Source organism: Tarenaya hassleriana, unplaced genomic scaffold (genome assembly GCF_000463585.1).
Source record: "Tarenaya hassleriana unplaced genomic scaffold, ASM46358v1 Cleome19, whole genome shotgun sequence".
NCBI lineage: Eukaryota > Viridiplantae > Streptophyta > Magnoliopsida > Brassicales > Cleomaceae > Tarenaya > Tarenaya hassleriana.
The window spans coordinates 2,723,445-2,742,160 of NW_010965304.1; the positions used below are offsets into that span (position 1 = coordinate 2,723,445).

An 18,716-nucleotide genomic window follows, 5' to 3' on the forward strand; every position below is an offset into this window, starting at 1 on the left:
AAACACAGGTTGGTGGGTATATGACCAATTCTGGGTTTCATATACTCTCTCAGTAGATCATCCCTTCAATCAAACCAAAGCCTACTGAATCATGGGACCAAACTGAACAATGATTAGAGCATGATCAACGTTCAAATGATGAGGCGAGAAAGGCAACACAATTTTCAAACATGAGCTACAATGGCAGGATCATAATGTGGATATCAAAGATCATTCATCTGGTCTACCATATCGAGTTGAAAAAGTTTGAAACTTTGGGATCTAGAAGCAACAATCGCAATCAAAGGGACAAAGAGGAGTACCACCGGAGTTAGATTTGTTGATACCGAGTTCGTCTTCCGTGTATACCATCAGCCCATCTTCCGTTCTCTTCCTCTGTCGCTTTGATGGGGCCCCGAACCCATCAATCTTCTCTCCTTTCCTCCTCTTCGTCTTCTTGGTTTTCTGAACCGGGTTTTCTTCGTTTGGTTGCTTTGCGTCTCTATTTGTCTTTTTCTCGCTCTTCTCGAGTTCTGGTTTTCTCCTCTTTTTCCCACCAAAGATTTCATCGATCTCCTTTCCTAGCTTACCGGGTTTTGGAACCGGTTTTGCATGTCCCATGGTTGGTATTTCTTCTGATTGTAAGGGTTTTTTCGAAGAACTATTCTTCTTAGGCATTTGCACCTCAAACCGCACAAACCCTAGAAAGATGTTCTCCTTCAAACTGTAAGATTCAAACAGAGATACTGGTTCAGAGTCCAGACAAATAAACAATGTACATAAACAATCAGTTACAAAAGAACCAGACAAAACTGGGAAGTTCTAAGCTTAAAGAGACAATTAGAGAAGGTTCCAGAGCTACTACGACCCCGCAAATCGAAACCCAAAAGGGATTCTACCCGCAAAATAAGTGAACAAGGCAAAGTTACCTATATGAGAAGAATCATACAAAAGTAAACAATAAGCAGATAAGGTAATACACCAGCAGATATGCCAAGGAAAGGAGACCATATTAAACTGATTATAACAAGATACAGTTCAGTTTGGTTCGGGTTGCTGAGCCAAAACATTACGCATAAATGCAGAATCAATGACAACCACAACCTCTGATTGAAACCTAAGCATTATCAGCCATGAATCTGATACCTAAAAACTATACGCACAAACCCACCAGAATCAAAATTTAAGATGTCAATACATACACTAGAATGCAACTTATGAACTATTAATCCCTCTCTGATACATCAATCTTGGTAACGGATTGAGGCCATTGAGTTATTCAAACACTTACAAAAAGAAACCTAATTAATAACAAAAGCTTCAAATTCAAGTTTCAAAAGGCTTATCTTGGGAGGCACAGAGAGAGAGAGAGAGAGAGAGAGAGAGAGAGAGAGAGAGAGAGATTCACACAGAACTCAAACAGCTGCGAAAGGAAATCAAATCCAAAAAGAGCAAACTGGCTACTGAAGTTCCGTTCTTTTGTTTTTCGGACACAGAGTTCGAGTCCACCGAGCAAGACCCATCTAGGAAATCAAATCCAAAAAGATCAAACTGAGGAAAACCCTAATCAATCAGCTTCATCTGCAACTCACAAACACCATTGTGCTTATCGTGACTCGACTGAATCAACATAAACAATGTGATACTCTACTAATATTTAACAAAGATTTCACAAACATATCGAGGAATTCTAACGAACACCTGGTGGACGTAACCTTAAACCGAATGAAGAGCAAAGGAAAGCCCCAAAAACTTAACGTAACCCAGAAATCCGAAAGCATTAAAACATGCCCAGATAAAAGATAAAAACACGAATTCACAACCCGAAACAGTAAAGTCGCGAACATTTTTTTTATGACAGTCACGAACTTGACCATAGGCATGGAAAGTTAGGAGAGAGAGAATGAGAGGTAGAGAGAGAGATTACTACCTGTGAGAGAAGAGTACAACGGATTTGGCCCGTCGGAAGCGATCTGAAATCACCGGCGAAGGTATGACCCGATAACCCGACACAAAATCGATCGATCAAGTTCGAGAGAGGTTTTAGGTGTTGTCGCGTGCAAGATTTTACTGGAAATTCTGATGATAAACATATCGAAAATTGACAGCCTTTTAGGCCTTATACATTTTTATTTTTATATTATTGTGTAGATTTTTATTTTTAAATAAATATATATACAATTTTTACTTTTTACAGAGTGTAATTATTTATCTTTATGTAAAAACCGAAATCATTAAATTATTAAAAAATTAAGATGCCAGAATTATAATCTAGAATCTTATGAATGATTTGTTATCAAATACGGATAGTAAATGGATAAAAATTAAGTTTGAATCGCTCAAAATCTTGAAAACAAAATAATTCTTTATGAGCTCGATTTTTTCAAAAATATTATATATTTTTTTCTTTTGCCAAAACTAAAGTTTTCTTTCAATTTTTTTGCATCAATGGAATATTTTACTCAATATTTTCAATAATAGATATGTATATATATATATATATATATATTACAAGTATTCATTCAGAATATTAATTAATTAAATTATTACACGATGCCTAAGGGTCGGCACCTTCTTTATAAAAAGTCAACTTGATGTCTGGCTCAGATTTAGCAAGATTATTAAATCCCTACGGTATTCGCTGGTTGACATTTCCATATTTGGTATTTTGTCCGGAGAATTTTTTTTCTAACTAATGTAATTCATTGAATTAAATCTAAACTGATGTGATTATTTATTTATATAATATTAATCATTTGAATCTAAAAATTTATAATAAGGTAACACAGTAAAACACACACACATACGTACGTACGTACATACATACAGTCCAATACAATATAATCCTAGTTTAGGATTCTTATCAATTTTGGTTTGGATTATTGAAATTTTCACAAGATCCCGTCCCACATGTAGACAATTTAAATTATTTAGTATTTATTTAAGTCAACTAATTTTTATATAAAAATTAATTGATAAAGATAGACCATTCAAGCCTCTTGCCAAAATTGTCCTTTCAAGACAAGGTCGGATCACATACATACATACATACATACATACATACATACATACATACATACATACATACATACATACATACATACATACATACATACATACATAATGATTTTATACTTTTGAACTCTCGTTGGCAGGACGCGATCACAGGTTCCTCTTTATATCAGCAGTAATATTATTATATTATGGAAATGTGATTACTGTATACAGGTATATACATACGTAGGGTAGCGTATGTACACATGTATACACATAAATGTTTGGTCAAGAGCTTCACCTTCATCACAAATTTCGTATCATTCTCTCTGATATGCGACGGCCATCCGAAGCAAATTTCCCGATCTGATCATAAACCACTCAATTCGCCGGTGAAAAGATCTGATCGGAGAAAGAGGAAATGGGTCACTGTTTCTCGGTGTCTTCGTCGGAGATCCACGAAGAGAACGAGTTTTCCGATGGAAACACGATGGTGTGTTATGGAGAAGAGTCCGGTTTAGGTGACGACGGTCCGGTTTGGCCGTCCGGTTCGGTCTGGTCAATTCAAGGGAGCAAAGGGCTTAACCAGGATGCTGCTGTCCTTTACCTGGTTAGTAGTAGATTACATATACAGAATTAAAATATATATGTTTTTTTTATATAAACCACATGATCCTTTATGAAGGGATACGGGAGAGGGGAAGGGGAGATGTGTGGAGTGTTCGATGGGCATGGGAAAAGTGGGCATTTGGTTAGCAAGATGGTGAGAAACAGGTTGCCATCTCTCTTGCTGACATTCAAGAACCAATCTCCTGATGATGATGATGATGGCGAGTGGGAAGAAGCTTGTCTTTCTGCCTTCAGACTCATTGACAGAGAGCTTCTCCTCCAGACCTTTGACTGCTCTTTCAGCGGCACCACTGCTGTCATTGCCATCAGACAGGGAAACGATCTCGTGCTAGCTAATCTCGGGGATTCAAGGGCCGTGCTGGGGACGGTGTCCGAGGATGGAGAGCTCGGAGCTGTTCAGTTAACCACTGATCTGAAACCCGGAGTTCCTCGTGAGTTTCTTCTTCTTCTTCTTCCCCCTTCTCTTGTTTCAGGCTGTGCTAAAGGATTGAATCAATACCGATATCCGGAGTTTTCTTGTGCTGCAGGTGAAGAAGAGAGGATCACAAGGTGCAACGGCCGTGTGTTCGCCTTGAAAGCAGAGCCCTATAACCCGAGGGTATGGCTGCCCAACCGGGACGTGCCCGGGTTAGCCATGTCGAGAGCGTTTGGAGATTTTGTGCTCAAGGACTATGGCATTATCGCCGTTCCTGAGGTCTCTCACCGTCGTCTAACTCCCAATGACCAGTTCCTTGTCCTTGCTACAGACGGGGTAAGCAGTCAGTGACACATTTACTGATGGAAACTATAGAGACAGTTACCAATCTTAATTCGATGATGATCCCTCCGGTAAATCTTATCACAGGTGTGGGATGTGCTTAGCAACGACGAAGTTGTCTCGATTGTGAGTTCGGAGAGAAAGCCGGCTTCAGCAGCAAAGCTGGTGGCAGAGACTGCAAAAGCTGCATGGAAGAAGAAGAAGCTTCAATCTACAAAGGTTGATGACATTACAGTAGCATGCCTCTTTCTGCAGAAGCAGCAAGATGCAGGTACACCTAGTCAGACATATATATGAATACACCATCTAGACTGCAGAATGCCACACTGAAACACAAGTCGTATAACATGAACTCGAAATACAACAATGGGAGGTTTTCCAGCAATATCGGGAGATCACTAAGGCCGAATCAGCATGAATTACCAGAGACCTTCGAACTCGGAAGGTCTGCAGACCCTGCAGTTGGATGTGGTGAAGAAAACAATGAACATGAAAGGGTTTTAGTGTTGAAACATGTTCTACGAGCATGATTGTGAGTTTGACAATGTGAAACACTCGAAGGGTTTCGGGTATTTAGATTTAAGAACTCGTCTCATTGAAAAAAATAAGATATCATGAGAACCCTGCATAGGAAATTGACAGAGAAAATTGTTCCCCTCTGCCTTTTTCATCTCACTAGTATGTTTATCTTCCGCTATATAGAGAGAACCTTCTGTTTTCCAATCCAGAGAGAGTCAAGGTGCTGAGATATCAAGAATACCTTGCTAAAACATCTATAAGGCACACATTGTATAAGCTAAGCCGATGAATGTGTCTGAGATGCATTTGAATGGCCCTCCACAAAAAGGTCATCATATGAAACTGGCATCCTGATCCTCTCATGAACAGATTTCCGTTCTTCCCTCTTGGATTCTTCCTGCTCAGCCACGGGCATAGCATTCAACTCGCTGGCCGGAGCTTCATCAGGAGACACACATAAACTTCCTTCAGAAGAGCCTTCCTTGTTCTGCCCGAGTTGCTGCCTTGCAATTGGGTGCCTAAATTGCTTCTGCAAAATTGCCAAATATCAATACACAAGAAAACACGGTCCTTCAAAATATAAACCGTAAATAGATAATAAGCCTGAGATCAGACAGGTTATAGCAAAGCATATTGCAATAAGAAACAAGTGAAGTACAAGACCTCGAACTCCCTGGTCTTTTTCATTATCTCTCTGTACGATGCGGGTTGTCTTGCTTTGATGATGTTCCACAAAACTCCCCCACCTGTCCGTTTCCTACTTCCATCAGCAGTCACCTGACCTCCGCAAGACTGGATTGCTTCCACCTGAGAAGTGCAATTTGTTTTCGTCAACACTTGGCAGGGTTCTTGTACATGGGAAAAGAACAATCCTAAAGAAACTTCATGCGGAGGGGAACAAGAAAGTGATAGAGCGATCAATGAAACATAGGTAGAAAAACATAATTTATCTCAACAGCTTCATGAGTATGAATCTTGAAACATATCAATTTAAAATGACCAAACCGAGATTTCATCACAGATGAATAACAGGTACTAGTTGTAAAGTTTTTCTTTTCGCCAATCGATATATGTACTTGCTGAAAGCCAAACATGCTGGAAAAGACATTAACATGCATAGTAACACCATCAACAGTAAAAAAACTCTCAACCTGCACAAAAAAAAAGAAAGTAAAATCCATCTAGATATATGCCATGACACATCACAATATATTGAACCAGGAGAATCCAGCAAGAAACATCTGCAAGTGAATCAAAGCTAGCCATTTTCCTCGTGGACATACACTGAGAAAGTAAGCTAATAGTGTCATAATATAGAATGTTTTGTGAAGGAGCATATGGAGACCTCGTTGATAAGATCACTTAGGGCAGAAACTCCGAGACACCCGACAGCTGCATATACCATGTAAGACTTCTTTTCCTTCAGACGCCGACAAGTATCTATAACAAACCTGAAACAACAAATTGTGATACCATGAGGAAGGGTTTCATCCTGAAATCTCATATCTTTAACTCATACTGACATTCAGATACCATTAACATGCAAAACTAAAACAGAACTCCAAATAATAGGCAATCCAGTTCAAACTTCAAACACCATGAGCATCACAAACAAAAGCCCAGAGAAAAGCATTATAATAATACCTGTTGATATCCATTGCTTTTGGCAATGGACGATTCTTTCTCTTCTTCTTCTTCTTGTTCTTCTTCTTCTTGCTTGGCTTACCATTTTCGGGCATCTTATCCAAGGACCCTTCTTTACTATCACCCACATCTCCGACACTACTCTGTCCCTTCCCAGATTCCTGTGAGTTATGTTCCATAATCTCTCCTTCTTCTGCATCAACCATATCAACATCTTCTATGTTGTCGAAGTCATCCTCTTCGTTTATAGCAATCAACACACTCTCTTCTTCCTCCATTACCACACCTGCAACCCTAACCAAATCAAACCCAACATCAGAATCAAGTCATCGTAACTCCCAGTTCAGACGACGAAACTAGAGTCAAATTCAGTAAACTTACAAGAAGCGAATTCCAGAAAAGAAAAAAAATCAGCAAATCAAAACATTAATCTAATACAGACCATGTACGGAAAAAAAAACAAAACCCATGAACGAATCAGAGGTAGGGAAAATAAAAGGAACGTCACTGGGACACGAAACGATCACTAACCTGAGAGTGACGAGAGAGAGAGAGAGAGAGAGAGAGAGAGAGAGGAAAAACAGAGGGTTAGGGTTCTTGGCGAAGCAAATATAAAACAACGATTGCTTTGCTCTACGTTACGGTTTATAAAACAAGTCGGTTAAAATGCAGCCGGTCTAAACCGGAAATTGGATTCCGGTTTGGATTGGTCGGTAATCTACTTCGGTTTGGAAAAATTGTCCAAAACCAAAAAAATATTTAAAAATGAATATTTTATAAATAAAACCAAAAATTGAATTGAATCCCAACAAAACTAAATCTAACAAAAAAAAGAATTGATATAATTAATCTAAATCAAACCAAATTCGATTAAAAAACTGAAGAAAAAAACAACCCTAAAGCATTCAACGGTTGAATTTTTTAAATTTCGGTTTGATTGAGAAATTGGATAATATTAATACCTTGATTTAAGAACAATTGATTTATTATTAGATAATGAAATTTTAAATTTTAAATAAATTGTTGGTGGTCAAAGAGAAAAAAAAAAACAAATTACAGACATGTATATTTGTAACATATGGAAGTCCTAAGATTTCTAAATATAAAAGTAAATGCTACACTAATCTTTCCTACGGTAAGGTTGTAAAATTCTTGTATATTATTAATTCGTTTAACTTTATCATCTTATGTTAAGTTACTAATTATGATATTAAACTTCCTGTAGCTTTTATAATTTTTGAAGACTCCAAATTTAAGTCACATGTCGAATTTAAATTATCAAAAAAAAAATATTCGTAAGACATCAATGATCTAATGATTTAACTCCTAACCTCATCAACCTATTAATAAATCATAATAATGTGAATCAACTATCAACCTTCCAAATACCTAATGTGATTAGGAGGAAAAAAAAGCATACATTAATATATACACGAAGCTTTTACAATAAATCTTACTTAGTTATGTATAAATTATTTGTTTCGATAAATTTTACCATCAAAACAAATAAGATAAAAAAAAATCGAATTTTGATCGAATATAATATTGTAATCGGGATATACCAAACGGGTAAGAATTTAAATCTCTCAATATAAAAAAAATATATATATTATTTATTATTTTTATTGCAAAGTATTAGGACAAAATGATTGAACTTGCAAACTCCCATAAAAATTTCTAAACTTAGAAAATATGTCATTCAAATACCTAAACTTGTTAAACGCTGTCAAAATAAAATTTGACCAACGTTGATTATAAACACCGTTAAATATGGATGACATGGCAATACATGTGTATTGTAACGTCATTATTTGTTGCGGCATCATTGAAAATAATTTTAAAATTGGATCGATTGAACCGGTATTAAACCGGATCGGTTATATCTTCTTTTTTTTTTTTATGTCTTCCTCTTTTATTTTTTTCTTCTCGATCGCGATTATATACATGTAAAAACCCTAAACATTTCCAAATCCATAGACCTACGTGTTCAAGGCCGTAGGAATTCTTCGGTTTCTCTTCGAAAGTTTAACTGTATTTTTTTCCGATCTATGGTTATTTTTCGATTCTAGAATTGGTTCAGTCCTCCTCCCTTTCCGGTGAAACGAAAAAATTACAGGTCTCGTCTACTTCTCACCAGAGGAACACTGGCAATAAAACCGATTGAATCGGTTCGGTTTAATACCGGTTCAATCCATCTAATTTTGCTGACATGGCAATAAATTACGGTGTGACAATACACGTGTACCATCATGCCATCCACATTTAACATTTTCCGTAGTCAACGTCAATCAAAATTGAATTTGACAGCGTTTAACAAGTTTAGGTATTCGAATGACATATTTTCAAGTCCAGTAATTTTTATGGGCTAAGCAAGTTAGGTAATTAGTTTTCTTGTATTTGACAAGTTCGGTAATTTCTATGGGATTAATCCATTTTTATTATTGCTTTTGCTATTAACTAAACATTACGAAGCTTAAGCTCATTTTTATTTATAAAACAAACTTATCATTATTTTCTAATATATGATGAATTGATTTAGAAATCTAATATATAAAAAAATCATAGACAATTGTGTATTTGTAAATATCATTTCTAACCATCATCGATATTTGATACAACTATTGAAAACATTATTATATACGACAAAATGTTACAATAAACTTAATCTTTAATTCCCCCAATATCTTTTTCGCTAAGTGTCTCTCACTTTAAAAGTCAAATTTAAGTTAAATAGGTCATGACAACACGTATACTTGTAAAACTTGGCCCCATGCATCTATAAAACATTATAAAAATCAATAAGAACAATATTATATATAGTGATGCATGATTTATTGGTTTTGATAAATTCTGTAATCAAATTGAAACGAATTTCGATCGACTGTGATCTTGCAATGGAAAAAATACCAAATATATGGATAAGAATTTAAATCTCTCGATATATAATAAATCTATATCATTATTTCTTTTTATTTCAAAGTATTAGGAGAGAGTTACATGGATTTAGAGAGATTTGGGAGACAATGAAGCAGAATTAGGACAATTATTCTCACACGTTCTTTGGTCGGACCAACAATTGTTTCTATCGTTGTAACAACAATAACAATCCTTCTTGAACAGCGATCTGCAAAATGCTCTTATACATTTCCCTAATATTATCTTCTCTGCTCCAACAATGTTCTTCTCTACTCTCACACCTATATTTAAAAACAAATAATCATATAATAAAATAGATTAGTCATTCTATAAGTTAATCATAATATCACAATTTGACCGTTGAAAAAACTAATATAACAAAAGATACACAAATAAATGAATATAAAATAATTCATTAAAAAAAAACCTTACATTGGTGTTGATGAAAGAGAGATACGATGATCAAGCAAACAATAGCCACACGAGAAAACATGATTGTTGATGTTTGAAATTGATGATTTATTTTGCGTTATTTGTGAATGAATGGAATTAGCTTTGAATCCTATACGAGTTATATAGAAGAATTTCTAATGCAATAAATAGAAAAATAAAAGTTCAATACAATTTTAATTAATTAACATAGCGGCATTTCTTTTGGAAATAACCGAGTCAAGTCAATATCCAATAAATTATTCAAACTACAATTTTGAAATTAGTTATAAAAAGACATTATTTAGGTAAAAAAAATAAAATATAAGGAATGCCACTTTATCATTTGAAAAGAAAAATCTATTCTATCTACTTAATTACTTTTAGTTTTGTTCTTATTGAGTTTGAATAGTTCGTATTCAAAACAATAAATGGTTTTTAAAAGACTCGTCGTTCATATTTGATTTTAGATACGGATAAAATATTCAAATCCAACCAATATAATTAAATCAGATTAAACTGAATTGAAAAAATTATTTTTAATTAAAAAGAATTACTATCCAAATAAAAACTGAACTAAACCATACTAGAAAGGAGTTTAATTGGATCTAATTATTCTGTTAATCTAAAAGCTGAGTTGAAAATAAAATATTATAAATTTGATTTATGAAAGAAGACACACGAAATCACATGTTATTCGGATTTGATGAATTTTTTTAAAAGAAAAAATTGTGAAATATTTGAGGTGCAGGATGCAAAAATCATAATCAATATATACCAACATCATTATGTTAAAAAAAAAACCTTAAGAGTAGAAGATTGAATGGGATTTTTTTGGTCTGTTGTGTGTTTCATCTTCTGCTAAAAGGGGATGAATGAGATCTCTATAGTTAATTACATGGATTAACCCTCAATTAATTAATGTTTTAATCGTGAACAAGACCTTAATCGAATCCCCTCTCATAGCCTAATGACCCACCAATATTATGCCCTAAGTTACATGTGTGGATCGTTGAAATATGAAAATGAATTTGATATTAGAGAAAAATATAGATTTTGTGATATTATTGAAAATAATAACAAACACAATATTATGTTAAATATTTTTTAACTTTATTTATTAATTTTTCTATAAACTTATGAGTAATTTTTATTGTAACGTAAATAGAAGAAGATATCTAACAAGAAAAGTAATTCTGTTCTTTTTTATATTTATCGTATTTTATTTTTATATTTTATTTTTTCTACACCGATATGTTTTAAAAGAAGAAGATACGTTAACCAAAAAAAAAGGGAAAAACTGAAAGAAAAAAACATCAAGACAGATATCATACGAGAAAGAACTCGTTCTTATTGTTGTTATTCTCGAGAAGACGAGATAATAAGGAAACTACATATAAGAGCAGATCATATATATGTATGTATGTGTGTATATATATGTAGAGCTGCATAAGAAATTATATGTAGCGACATGTGCATGCATGAACTTAGGATGAGGTTTTAGGCTGAGGTGGGGAAACGGGCGGACATCTCGACCAGCAATCTTCTTTGACGGTCCAACACTTGCTGCTGTCTTTGATGCAGCAGTAACAACTCCTTTTGAAATCTAAGCTATCGCACATATTTTTAATGCATGGCGGTACCCAAATTTTATTCGATCCACCGCCCATTTCCCGCCCTTTCTCCACATCCACACCTATATATACACATATACACATATATGTAAGAACGAAGAATATTTAATACTATGATCATATTACAATTCTATGTTATATGCATGACGGAAAACTGACAAATTGAAAACGAAAGGCTCCATACCAAAATATCGTTTATAAGAGTCATAAAAATCCATCTAATGGTATATAACAATAACATGTTATATATACATACACACATGGCACATATATTTTAAATGAGATATATTGATATGGGTAATGGAATATACATATACTTACATTGATAAAGCTGAAAGAGGGAGAACATGACTATGAGCAATATTACAGCCAACCGTGACGCCATTTTAAGTTTTTCTCAAAGTTACGTTATTCTCTTTGATTTTTTCTCCTGAAATTTTGATTAGACTGCGGAGTCAAAGGGCTAATTATATAAGAAAAAAAAAATTCTTCTACATGAAAGATTTTTCAAGGTTTAAGCTTTAAATGTATGGAAATTTGTGACAAAAGAGTCAAGAAATTTTCCACCAAATTGTAAAAATATTAAAAATATGATATTGTGATCGCATTAATCAAGAGAAATTTCTAACAGAATTTTAGATTTTTTTCTTCATCATACATGTAAATAAAAAGGTAAAAAAATCAGAGAATTAAAAAAGAAAAAGATCTCGTACAAAATAACAAAAACATTGACTAATATATGATAATAAACAAAAATCCAAATCAAATTTTTTATCTTTTAATGAATAAAAATAAAATATTGTTTTAAATGAAAACGAATAAATATGGTATAATATAAAATCGTTGATATTAATAATTACCGTGTTTCAAACTTTTAAAATTATTTTTTTCTCTACACGTAAAATCATCATATCTTTCAATTATTATGGTTCTAATTTGGTTAAAATTGTTTTGGTGAAACAAAATTTGTTTGCCTTTTTTAACTTAATTTTCTACAATCAGATTTTATTGCTTTGCAAAGAATAAATTTTTTTTTAAAAAAAAGTAAAAAAAAAAATATTAGTTTCGTATACAACAAAAAGACCCTACTGAAATTTTAATATATCAAAATAACATTGTATGCTATAGATCATATTAATTAATTATTATATATGAGGAAAAAAAGAGAGAGCATAATTAAACTTGACGAGATATATAATGAATCGGAATAGTTTATGATGAAGAATTCTGAATCAAAGCCTTGGAATCAGCGGGAGGCTTAGGAGGAGGGTTGAGGGGTGGACACAGCGCCCAGCACGTTTCTTTGTCCTCCCAACACAGCTTCAGTTTCCGCGCGCAACAGTAACAGTCTCGCTTCCAAGCCGACTGACAAAACCCTCTAATGCATGGCGGTATGAACAGCTTGTTCGATCCAATAACCTCTGGTCTTTTTATGATTACACCTGCAATTAAACGTATCAAATTAACCAAAACAAGGATCAGGATATATATATATATATGTATGTAATGTATGTATGTATGTATGTATGTATGTATGTATGTATGTATCTGAGCTAGGTAGTTTATATTAGTAATAGCAATAAAATGCATGAAACCCTATGTATGTCGACACGCTTTTTGGGTGAAAAACATGCATAGAGTTCGGATTAAGAGAAGAAAAACTTGGTTCATATGATGATGATGATGATGATGGTGATGGTGATGGCGATGATGGATCTCGATCTAAAGAAATATGCGTACATTTATGAAGACCAAAGAGAGAAACAAGGACCAAGCAAATGATAGTCAAGCGACACATGGTTATTTGTAACTTATGGAAGTCATAGAAATTTGTGTGTGTTTGTATATATAAAAGAAATTATGGTAAGTTTGTAAAAATGTTTATATACTATTAATTTTATAATCTTTATAATCCGTGGTAAGCTTTTTAATAGCGATATTGAATTTACTCTATGTAATCTTATCGGGTTTTTAAAGATTCCAAGTTCACGTCACTTCTCGAATACAATCAAAACGGGTATATATTACGTTTCAAAATTATCTGTGAATTTATTATAATCTTATCGGGTCTTTAAATAATCAAAATTAAATTTTATTGACAAGAGTGTTGGGTCTTGAACACAATCAAAACGGGTACATATTACGTTTCAAAAAATAATGAGATTCAATAGTGAAATCCCAGAAAATATATGGATTCTTTAAAATATACCGAAAAAAATATAAAAAATTTTAATTTGAAAAATAAAGAAATCAAATGTCAAAAGTCCTAAAAAATGAACAAACTCCTAAAATTGATATCAGTTTTCCTAAAGGACCGTAACATTGTGAAAATTCATTTGATGGAAATCACGCCACGTATCCATACATATACATATAGCCACACAAACGTATACATACATATCCGCACCTACATACACACGTACATATATATGTTTGTGTGTATATATAAAAAATATGTATCGATATATATGAGTTTGTATATATATCTATATATATGTATGTGTGTATTTCATGTATATGTATGTATTATGCATATATATATATATGTAAATATTAACTAAGATTATGGCTATTTTGGTCATTTAACCAAAACATCACAAAACGATTAATCCTAACGTTTTGTTGTGATAGCGGACGATTGCGATTCCAACAATCATTTTTCCAATCACGCCTTAAATCTCGCATAGATGAGTAAATTTGTGATTGAACTTGTCATTATTATATATGAAGAAAAGATAAGTTTGTAAAGATAGATAGATGAAGAATTCTGAGTCAAAGCCTTGGACTCATGGGGAGGGGAGGGGAGGAGGGGTGTGAAGGGACGGACACAGCGCCCAGCACGTGTCTTTGTGCTCCCAGCACAGTTTCACTACTTCCCCCATGCAACAGTAGCAGTCTCGCCTCCAGACAGAGTGACAATTCTCTCTAATGCATGGCGGTATGAACAGCTTGCTCGATCCGATCACCTCTGGTCTTTTTATGATTACACCTGCAGTTATATGTATCAAAAACCAAAACAACAGGATCAGGAAATATCTATGATCTGTATGTATGTATGTGTATATGTGTGTGTGTATGTGTGCTAGCTGGTTTATATCAGTAATAGCAAGAAAATGCATGAAACCTTATATATGCATGTCAAATGCATAGAGTTTGGATTAGACAAGAAAAACTCGGTTCATATAATGATGATGATGACGACGATAGTGATGATGATGATGATGATAATGACGATGATGGTGATGGTGATTCTTTAAAGAAATATGCATACATTTATGAAGACCAAAGAGAGAAACAAGGACCAAGCAAATGATGGCCAAACGACGACACATGGTTATTAATTAATCACAGATAAATATTTGTAACTTATGGAAGTCATATGTGTTTTTGTGTTCGTATATATATATATATATATATATACATATGTGTGTGAAAGAAATTATGGTAAGTTTGTAAAAATGTTAATATACTATTAATTTTATTATATTTATAATCTATGGTAAGTTTTTAATAACGATATTGAATTTACTCTCTTTATAATCTTATCGGGCCTTTAAAGATTCCAAGTTTGCGTCACTTCTCGAATACAATCAAAACGGGTCTATATTACGTTTCAAAAAAATAATGAGATTCGACAGTGAAATCCCAAAAAAATATACCGATTCCTTTAAAATATACAGAAAAATATAAGACTTTTAATTTGAAAAATAAGAAATCAAATGTCGAAAGTCCTAAAAATATGAACAAACTCCTAAAATTGATATCGATTCCCTAACGCGCCGTGACATTGTACAAATTCATTTGATGGAAATCTGACGTGGCACACCACGTTTAAATGCATATACATATATCCACATATATTGATATATATATATATATGCGCATACATATACATATACATATATATATATACATATACATATACATATACATATACATATACATATACATATACATACATATATATATATATGTGTGTTTGTGTATGTGTAAATAATATGCATATATATATATATGAGTTTGTATATACGTATTTTTTGTTTGCTTTTTTGTTTTTAAATTTTATGTTTTGTTTTTTTAATTTTATTTTTTCATTTTATACTTTTATTTTTGTTGATGTGGCACGGTGGCGTGCAAATTAAGTAGCATGACGTATTATATCAGAAAATTGACATCAATTGTAGGATAAAAATATATATTTAAAATATTTAAATATTTAGTGTATTTATTTGTTAAATTTGAAATTTATATATATATTTTTTTAACTCATTTTAAAGAGTTCGTCCAATTTTTTTAGAGTTTTCCCTAGGGGTGTAAAATGGGTTCTGGCCCGCGGGTTGGCTCGCGAACCAGCCCATATTCTTCCGAGCTGGGCTGAGAATAATTGAGCCCAGAAAAAAACGGGTCAAATGAGCTGGCCCATCACGGGCCGGGCTCGTGGCGAGCACGACCCGCCACCATATTAAAATTATTTTAAAATATTTTTTATTATTTAAATTTTATTTTTAAAATTATATATTTGGCCCGCGGGCCGGCTCGTTTGGCTCGCGGGCTAAGGCGATCTGGGCTGGGTTAGTATATTTTTGGCTCGTTAAAAAACGGGCTGGGCTGGGCTGGGCTAAAATTTTCTCGGATCGGAACGGGCTGGGCCGGGCTGGGCCGAGCCGGCCCGTTTTACACCCCTAGTTTTCCCATAGGCTTTCAAGCAATATAGTTCGAGATGTATGAATGATTTTATACGTTACTGATACTTTAATTTTGGTACGCATAAAATCAAGACAATATCGATATTATTAGCATCACCATTGCTATTTTTTATTAAATTAATCAAACATATTATTAAAAAGAAAAAAGAAAGGCAAAATGATTATGTTAGAAAATGGAAGAAGGAGTCTGTGCTAGTGGAGGGTTGAGCTTAGGACAAGTCTGCCAGCACGGCTCTTTGGTCTTCCAACACTGCTTCACTTTGCCAACGCAGCAGTAGCAATCTCTCGTGAGCCCAAAGCTGCAATGCCCCCTAATGCATGGAGGCACAAAGATGTCTATCCTTTCATTCTTCCCCGCACTTGCACTTGCACCTGCAACATACATACATATATACGATTTCGATTTCAATTTCAATTTCTCCATATATATGCATGCATGCATTAAAAAAGAATCGATCTTTGAAGAAGTGTACAAATACATTGATGTAATTTCTGGACCAAAATGGTCCATATACAAAGACTGATCCGGGTCTAGGGTGGATGTAGTCAGATCGAAGGCCCGGAGAACCATCATGGTTATAAAAAAAAATAACATACATTGATGTAGGCCGAAAAGGGAGATGACGAGGACTAAGCAAAAAATGGCCAAAGGCGATTTCATAGCCGTTGCTGTTGTCTCAAAGAAATATTTTTTTTTTAGTCTTTTTCTTTTCGTAAGATGGTGATGTTGCTTTTTGTGGAATTTGAGGAAGTCAATTAGAGATTTATATAGAATTTGGTTAGAAGATTTTGTTATGGTAAGATGGTAAAAAGTATTGTATTTCAAGAGATATGATCATATCCTTAAATATTGTCAAAAAGTTATGAAACGTATTTTTATAGTAATGAAATAAATTATTATACCATTCTTTTACGCATTTCTCTGTTATTACACAATTATTTGTCTATGGATTTAATTTATTCACCCGTTACATATATGGTAATGATGTTCAACGTATCAATTATCTTTATTACCTTTCTCGGCAATTTGGAGAGACCAAAATTGCCCTAATTGGTGTGTGTGTGTGTATATATATATATATATATCTTAGTGATGAAGCTATAAACCAAGATTAATTATAAAAATCAATTAAAGTTATTGTGGAAGAACACGTCAGGTCGTCAAGTCGTGGCATGTGTACATTTAACATTTTACACTTTACGTCAAACCGGGATCCATAATATTCTATAATCCTTGACAAATATACAATAAGATATAATATTAGTTATTAATAATACCGATTAATAACAAGTTAATTTTTTGATTAACTACGAAATCCTTCTTGATCCACGTGTTAATTGCAGTAATCTCGACGAATTTAAACTGCAACTAAATTCCAATTCAACACTATATATATATATATATATATATATATATATGAACAGAGTACTTGGTGCATTATTTTTTCACAAAAAATAGATTGGAAATTCAAATAAATAAAACATTTTAATGATTTGGTTTTTAATTATTGATTAAGTTATTAACATTTCAAAACCACCTTTCCCTGTGGCCTTTGTAAATTGCAAGTCAAAATTTAAATGACGATTGCGTTGAAAACCCGCTTAACCAACCAAAACCGAATAAATGGAAGGCTATTATTTATTTTATATAATCGTAGTTACCATTCACCGGTTAGCTTAACCGCCCGAGGAACATACGTCTGTTCCCGGTTTACGAGATGGTCAAATTTTGGTACGATGGCAGCACATTAACAATTTACGGCATCCGAAATCATACCGGTTGTGAATCAACGGGTAATATAAACCAGTAACCGATTCGGTTACTCGCTCCGGTTAATGTCCTATAACCAAATCAAATACATTACCCGGTTCCACTTTGGTATTTTCTAACCAATTATTCAATGCGGCACAAGAAGTTAAAGATGTCCAGTCATTGGATTCTGAAAAGAACGAACTACTCTCATTTTTTTTCTCTCAATCGGAGACAACGGACCAGAAAATTATACTCTCGGATCCAAGAAGAAGTGTAAATTGCGAACCACTAGTAAAGGGTAGAAAATAAGGTGTATTTTAACTAGAAGAAAGGCAGATCGAAGATTATCATAGAAATATAGATGAATCATAAAAACATCTCATACCAAAATCAATTGAACATACTTAAAATCGTCTACAAAACACAACCACAATCCTCTAGAAATAGACTATATATATATATTCTCATATGTAAATATATATGTATGTAGATATATAGATAGATGAATCAACTAGAGAAGCAAATATAGCACCGGATTACACACGAATAAGATGAATGCTATACGCAGACAAAAAATAATAATGCTAAAACATTCTCTGTACGAATCACCATCTCAGACTCAGATCCGAAGAGCGGAGCCAAAAACTAGAGCCACGACGGTGGCAACACCGGCGGAGACAACAGACGGCGAGATCGCACCAGATCCAGACGCAGGGCTTGGAGCCGGAGCTTCCACGGACTGAGCCGACGCTACG

General features: G+C 33.8%; 4 protein-coding genes and 1 long non-coding RNA gene across 10 annotated transcripts; 1 reads left to right on the forward strand and 4 right to left on the reverse strand.

Annotated features, from left to right (window-relative positions):
- Window positions 1-94: 94 nt before the first annotated feature.
- LOC104811249 lies at window positions 95-1,870 on the reverse strand. The gene is made up of 2 exons (XM_010537900.1): window positions 1,681-1,870; window positions 95-703 (listed from the first exon to the last, which is right to left on the reverse strand). The coding sequence occupies exons 1-2, from the start codon at window positions 1,860-1,862 to the stop codon at window positions 262-264; spliced, it is 624 nt and encodes a 207-aa protein (XP_010536202.1). The 5' UTR covers window positions 1,863-1,870; the 3' UTR covers window positions 95-261.
- A 1,258-nt stretch (window positions 1,871-3,128) lies between these two features.
- Window positions 3,129-4,936, forward strand: LOC104811252 (probable protein phosphatase 2C 72). Of its 3 annotated transcripts, none has more exons than XM_010537906.1 (4): window positions 3,129-3,583; window positions 3,659-4,354; window positions 4,448-4,631; window positions 4,743-4,936. In XM_010537906.1, exons 1-4 carry the CDS (start codon window positions 3,395-3,397, stop codon window positions 4,760-4,762), a joined length of 1,089 nt encoding a protein of 362 aa, XP_010536208.1. In that variant the 5' UTR covers window positions 3,129-3,394; the 3' UTR covers window positions 4,763-4,936. The 3 variants fall into 3 exon arrangements, with proteins under 3 accessions (XP_010536208.1, XP_010536207.1, XP_010536209.1); XM_010537907.2 differs by having other exon boundaries at window positions 3,132-3,583; window positions 3,659-4,034; window positions 4,131-4,354; window positions 4,448-4,936; XM_010537905.2 differs by having other exon boundaries at window positions 3,130-3,583; window positions 4,448-4,936.
- LOC104811250 lies at window positions 4,454-7,124 on the reverse strand. Of its 4 annotated transcripts, none has more exons than XM_010537903.1 (6): window positions 7,055-7,124; window positions 6,524-6,817; window positions 6,225-6,330; window positions 5,543-5,686; window positions 5,121-5,408; window positions 4,454-4,544 (listed from the first exon to the last, which is right to left on the reverse strand). In XM_010537903.1, exons 2-5 carry the CDS (start codon window positions 6,799-6,801, stop codon window positions 5,157-5,159), a joined length of 780 nt encoding a protein of 259 aa, XP_010536205.1. In that variant the 5' UTR covers window positions 6,802-6,817; window positions 7,055-7,124; the 3' UTR covers window positions 4,454-4,544; window positions 5,121-5,156. The 4 variants fall into 4 exon arrangements, with proteins under 4 accessions (XP_010536205.1, XP_010536206.1, XP_010536203.1 ...); XM_010537904.2 differs by lacking the exon at window positions 4,454-4,544 and adding an exon at window positions 4,676-4,816; XM_010537901.1 differs by lacking the exon at window positions 4,454-4,544 and having other exon boundaries at window positions 4,971-5,408.
- A 7,011-nt stretch (window positions 7,125-14,135) lies between these two features.
- On the reverse strand, window positions 14,136-14,865 carry LOC104811253. The gene is made up of 2 exons (XR_771417.1): window positions 14,774-14,865; window positions 14,136-14,491 (listed from the first exon to the last, which is right to left on the reverse strand). It is a non-coding gene; the product is annotated as an uncharacterized LOC104811253 (long non-coding RNA).
- A 1,410-nt stretch (window positions 14,866-16,275) lies between these two features.
- LOC109116590 (EMBRYO SURROUNDING FACTOR 1-like protein 11) lies at window positions 16,276-17,589 on the reverse strand. The gene is made up of 2 exons (XM_019202272.1): window positions 16,806-17,589; window positions 16,276-16,580 (listed from the first exon to the last, which is right to left on the reverse strand). The coding sequence occupies exons 1-2, from the start codon at window positions 16,867-16,869 to the stop codon at window positions 16,375-16,377; spliced, it is 270 nt and encodes an 89-aa protein (XP_019057817.1). The 5' UTR covers window positions 16,870-17,589; the 3' UTR covers window positions 16,276-16,374.
- Window positions 17,590-18,716: the final 1,127 nt, after the last annotated feature.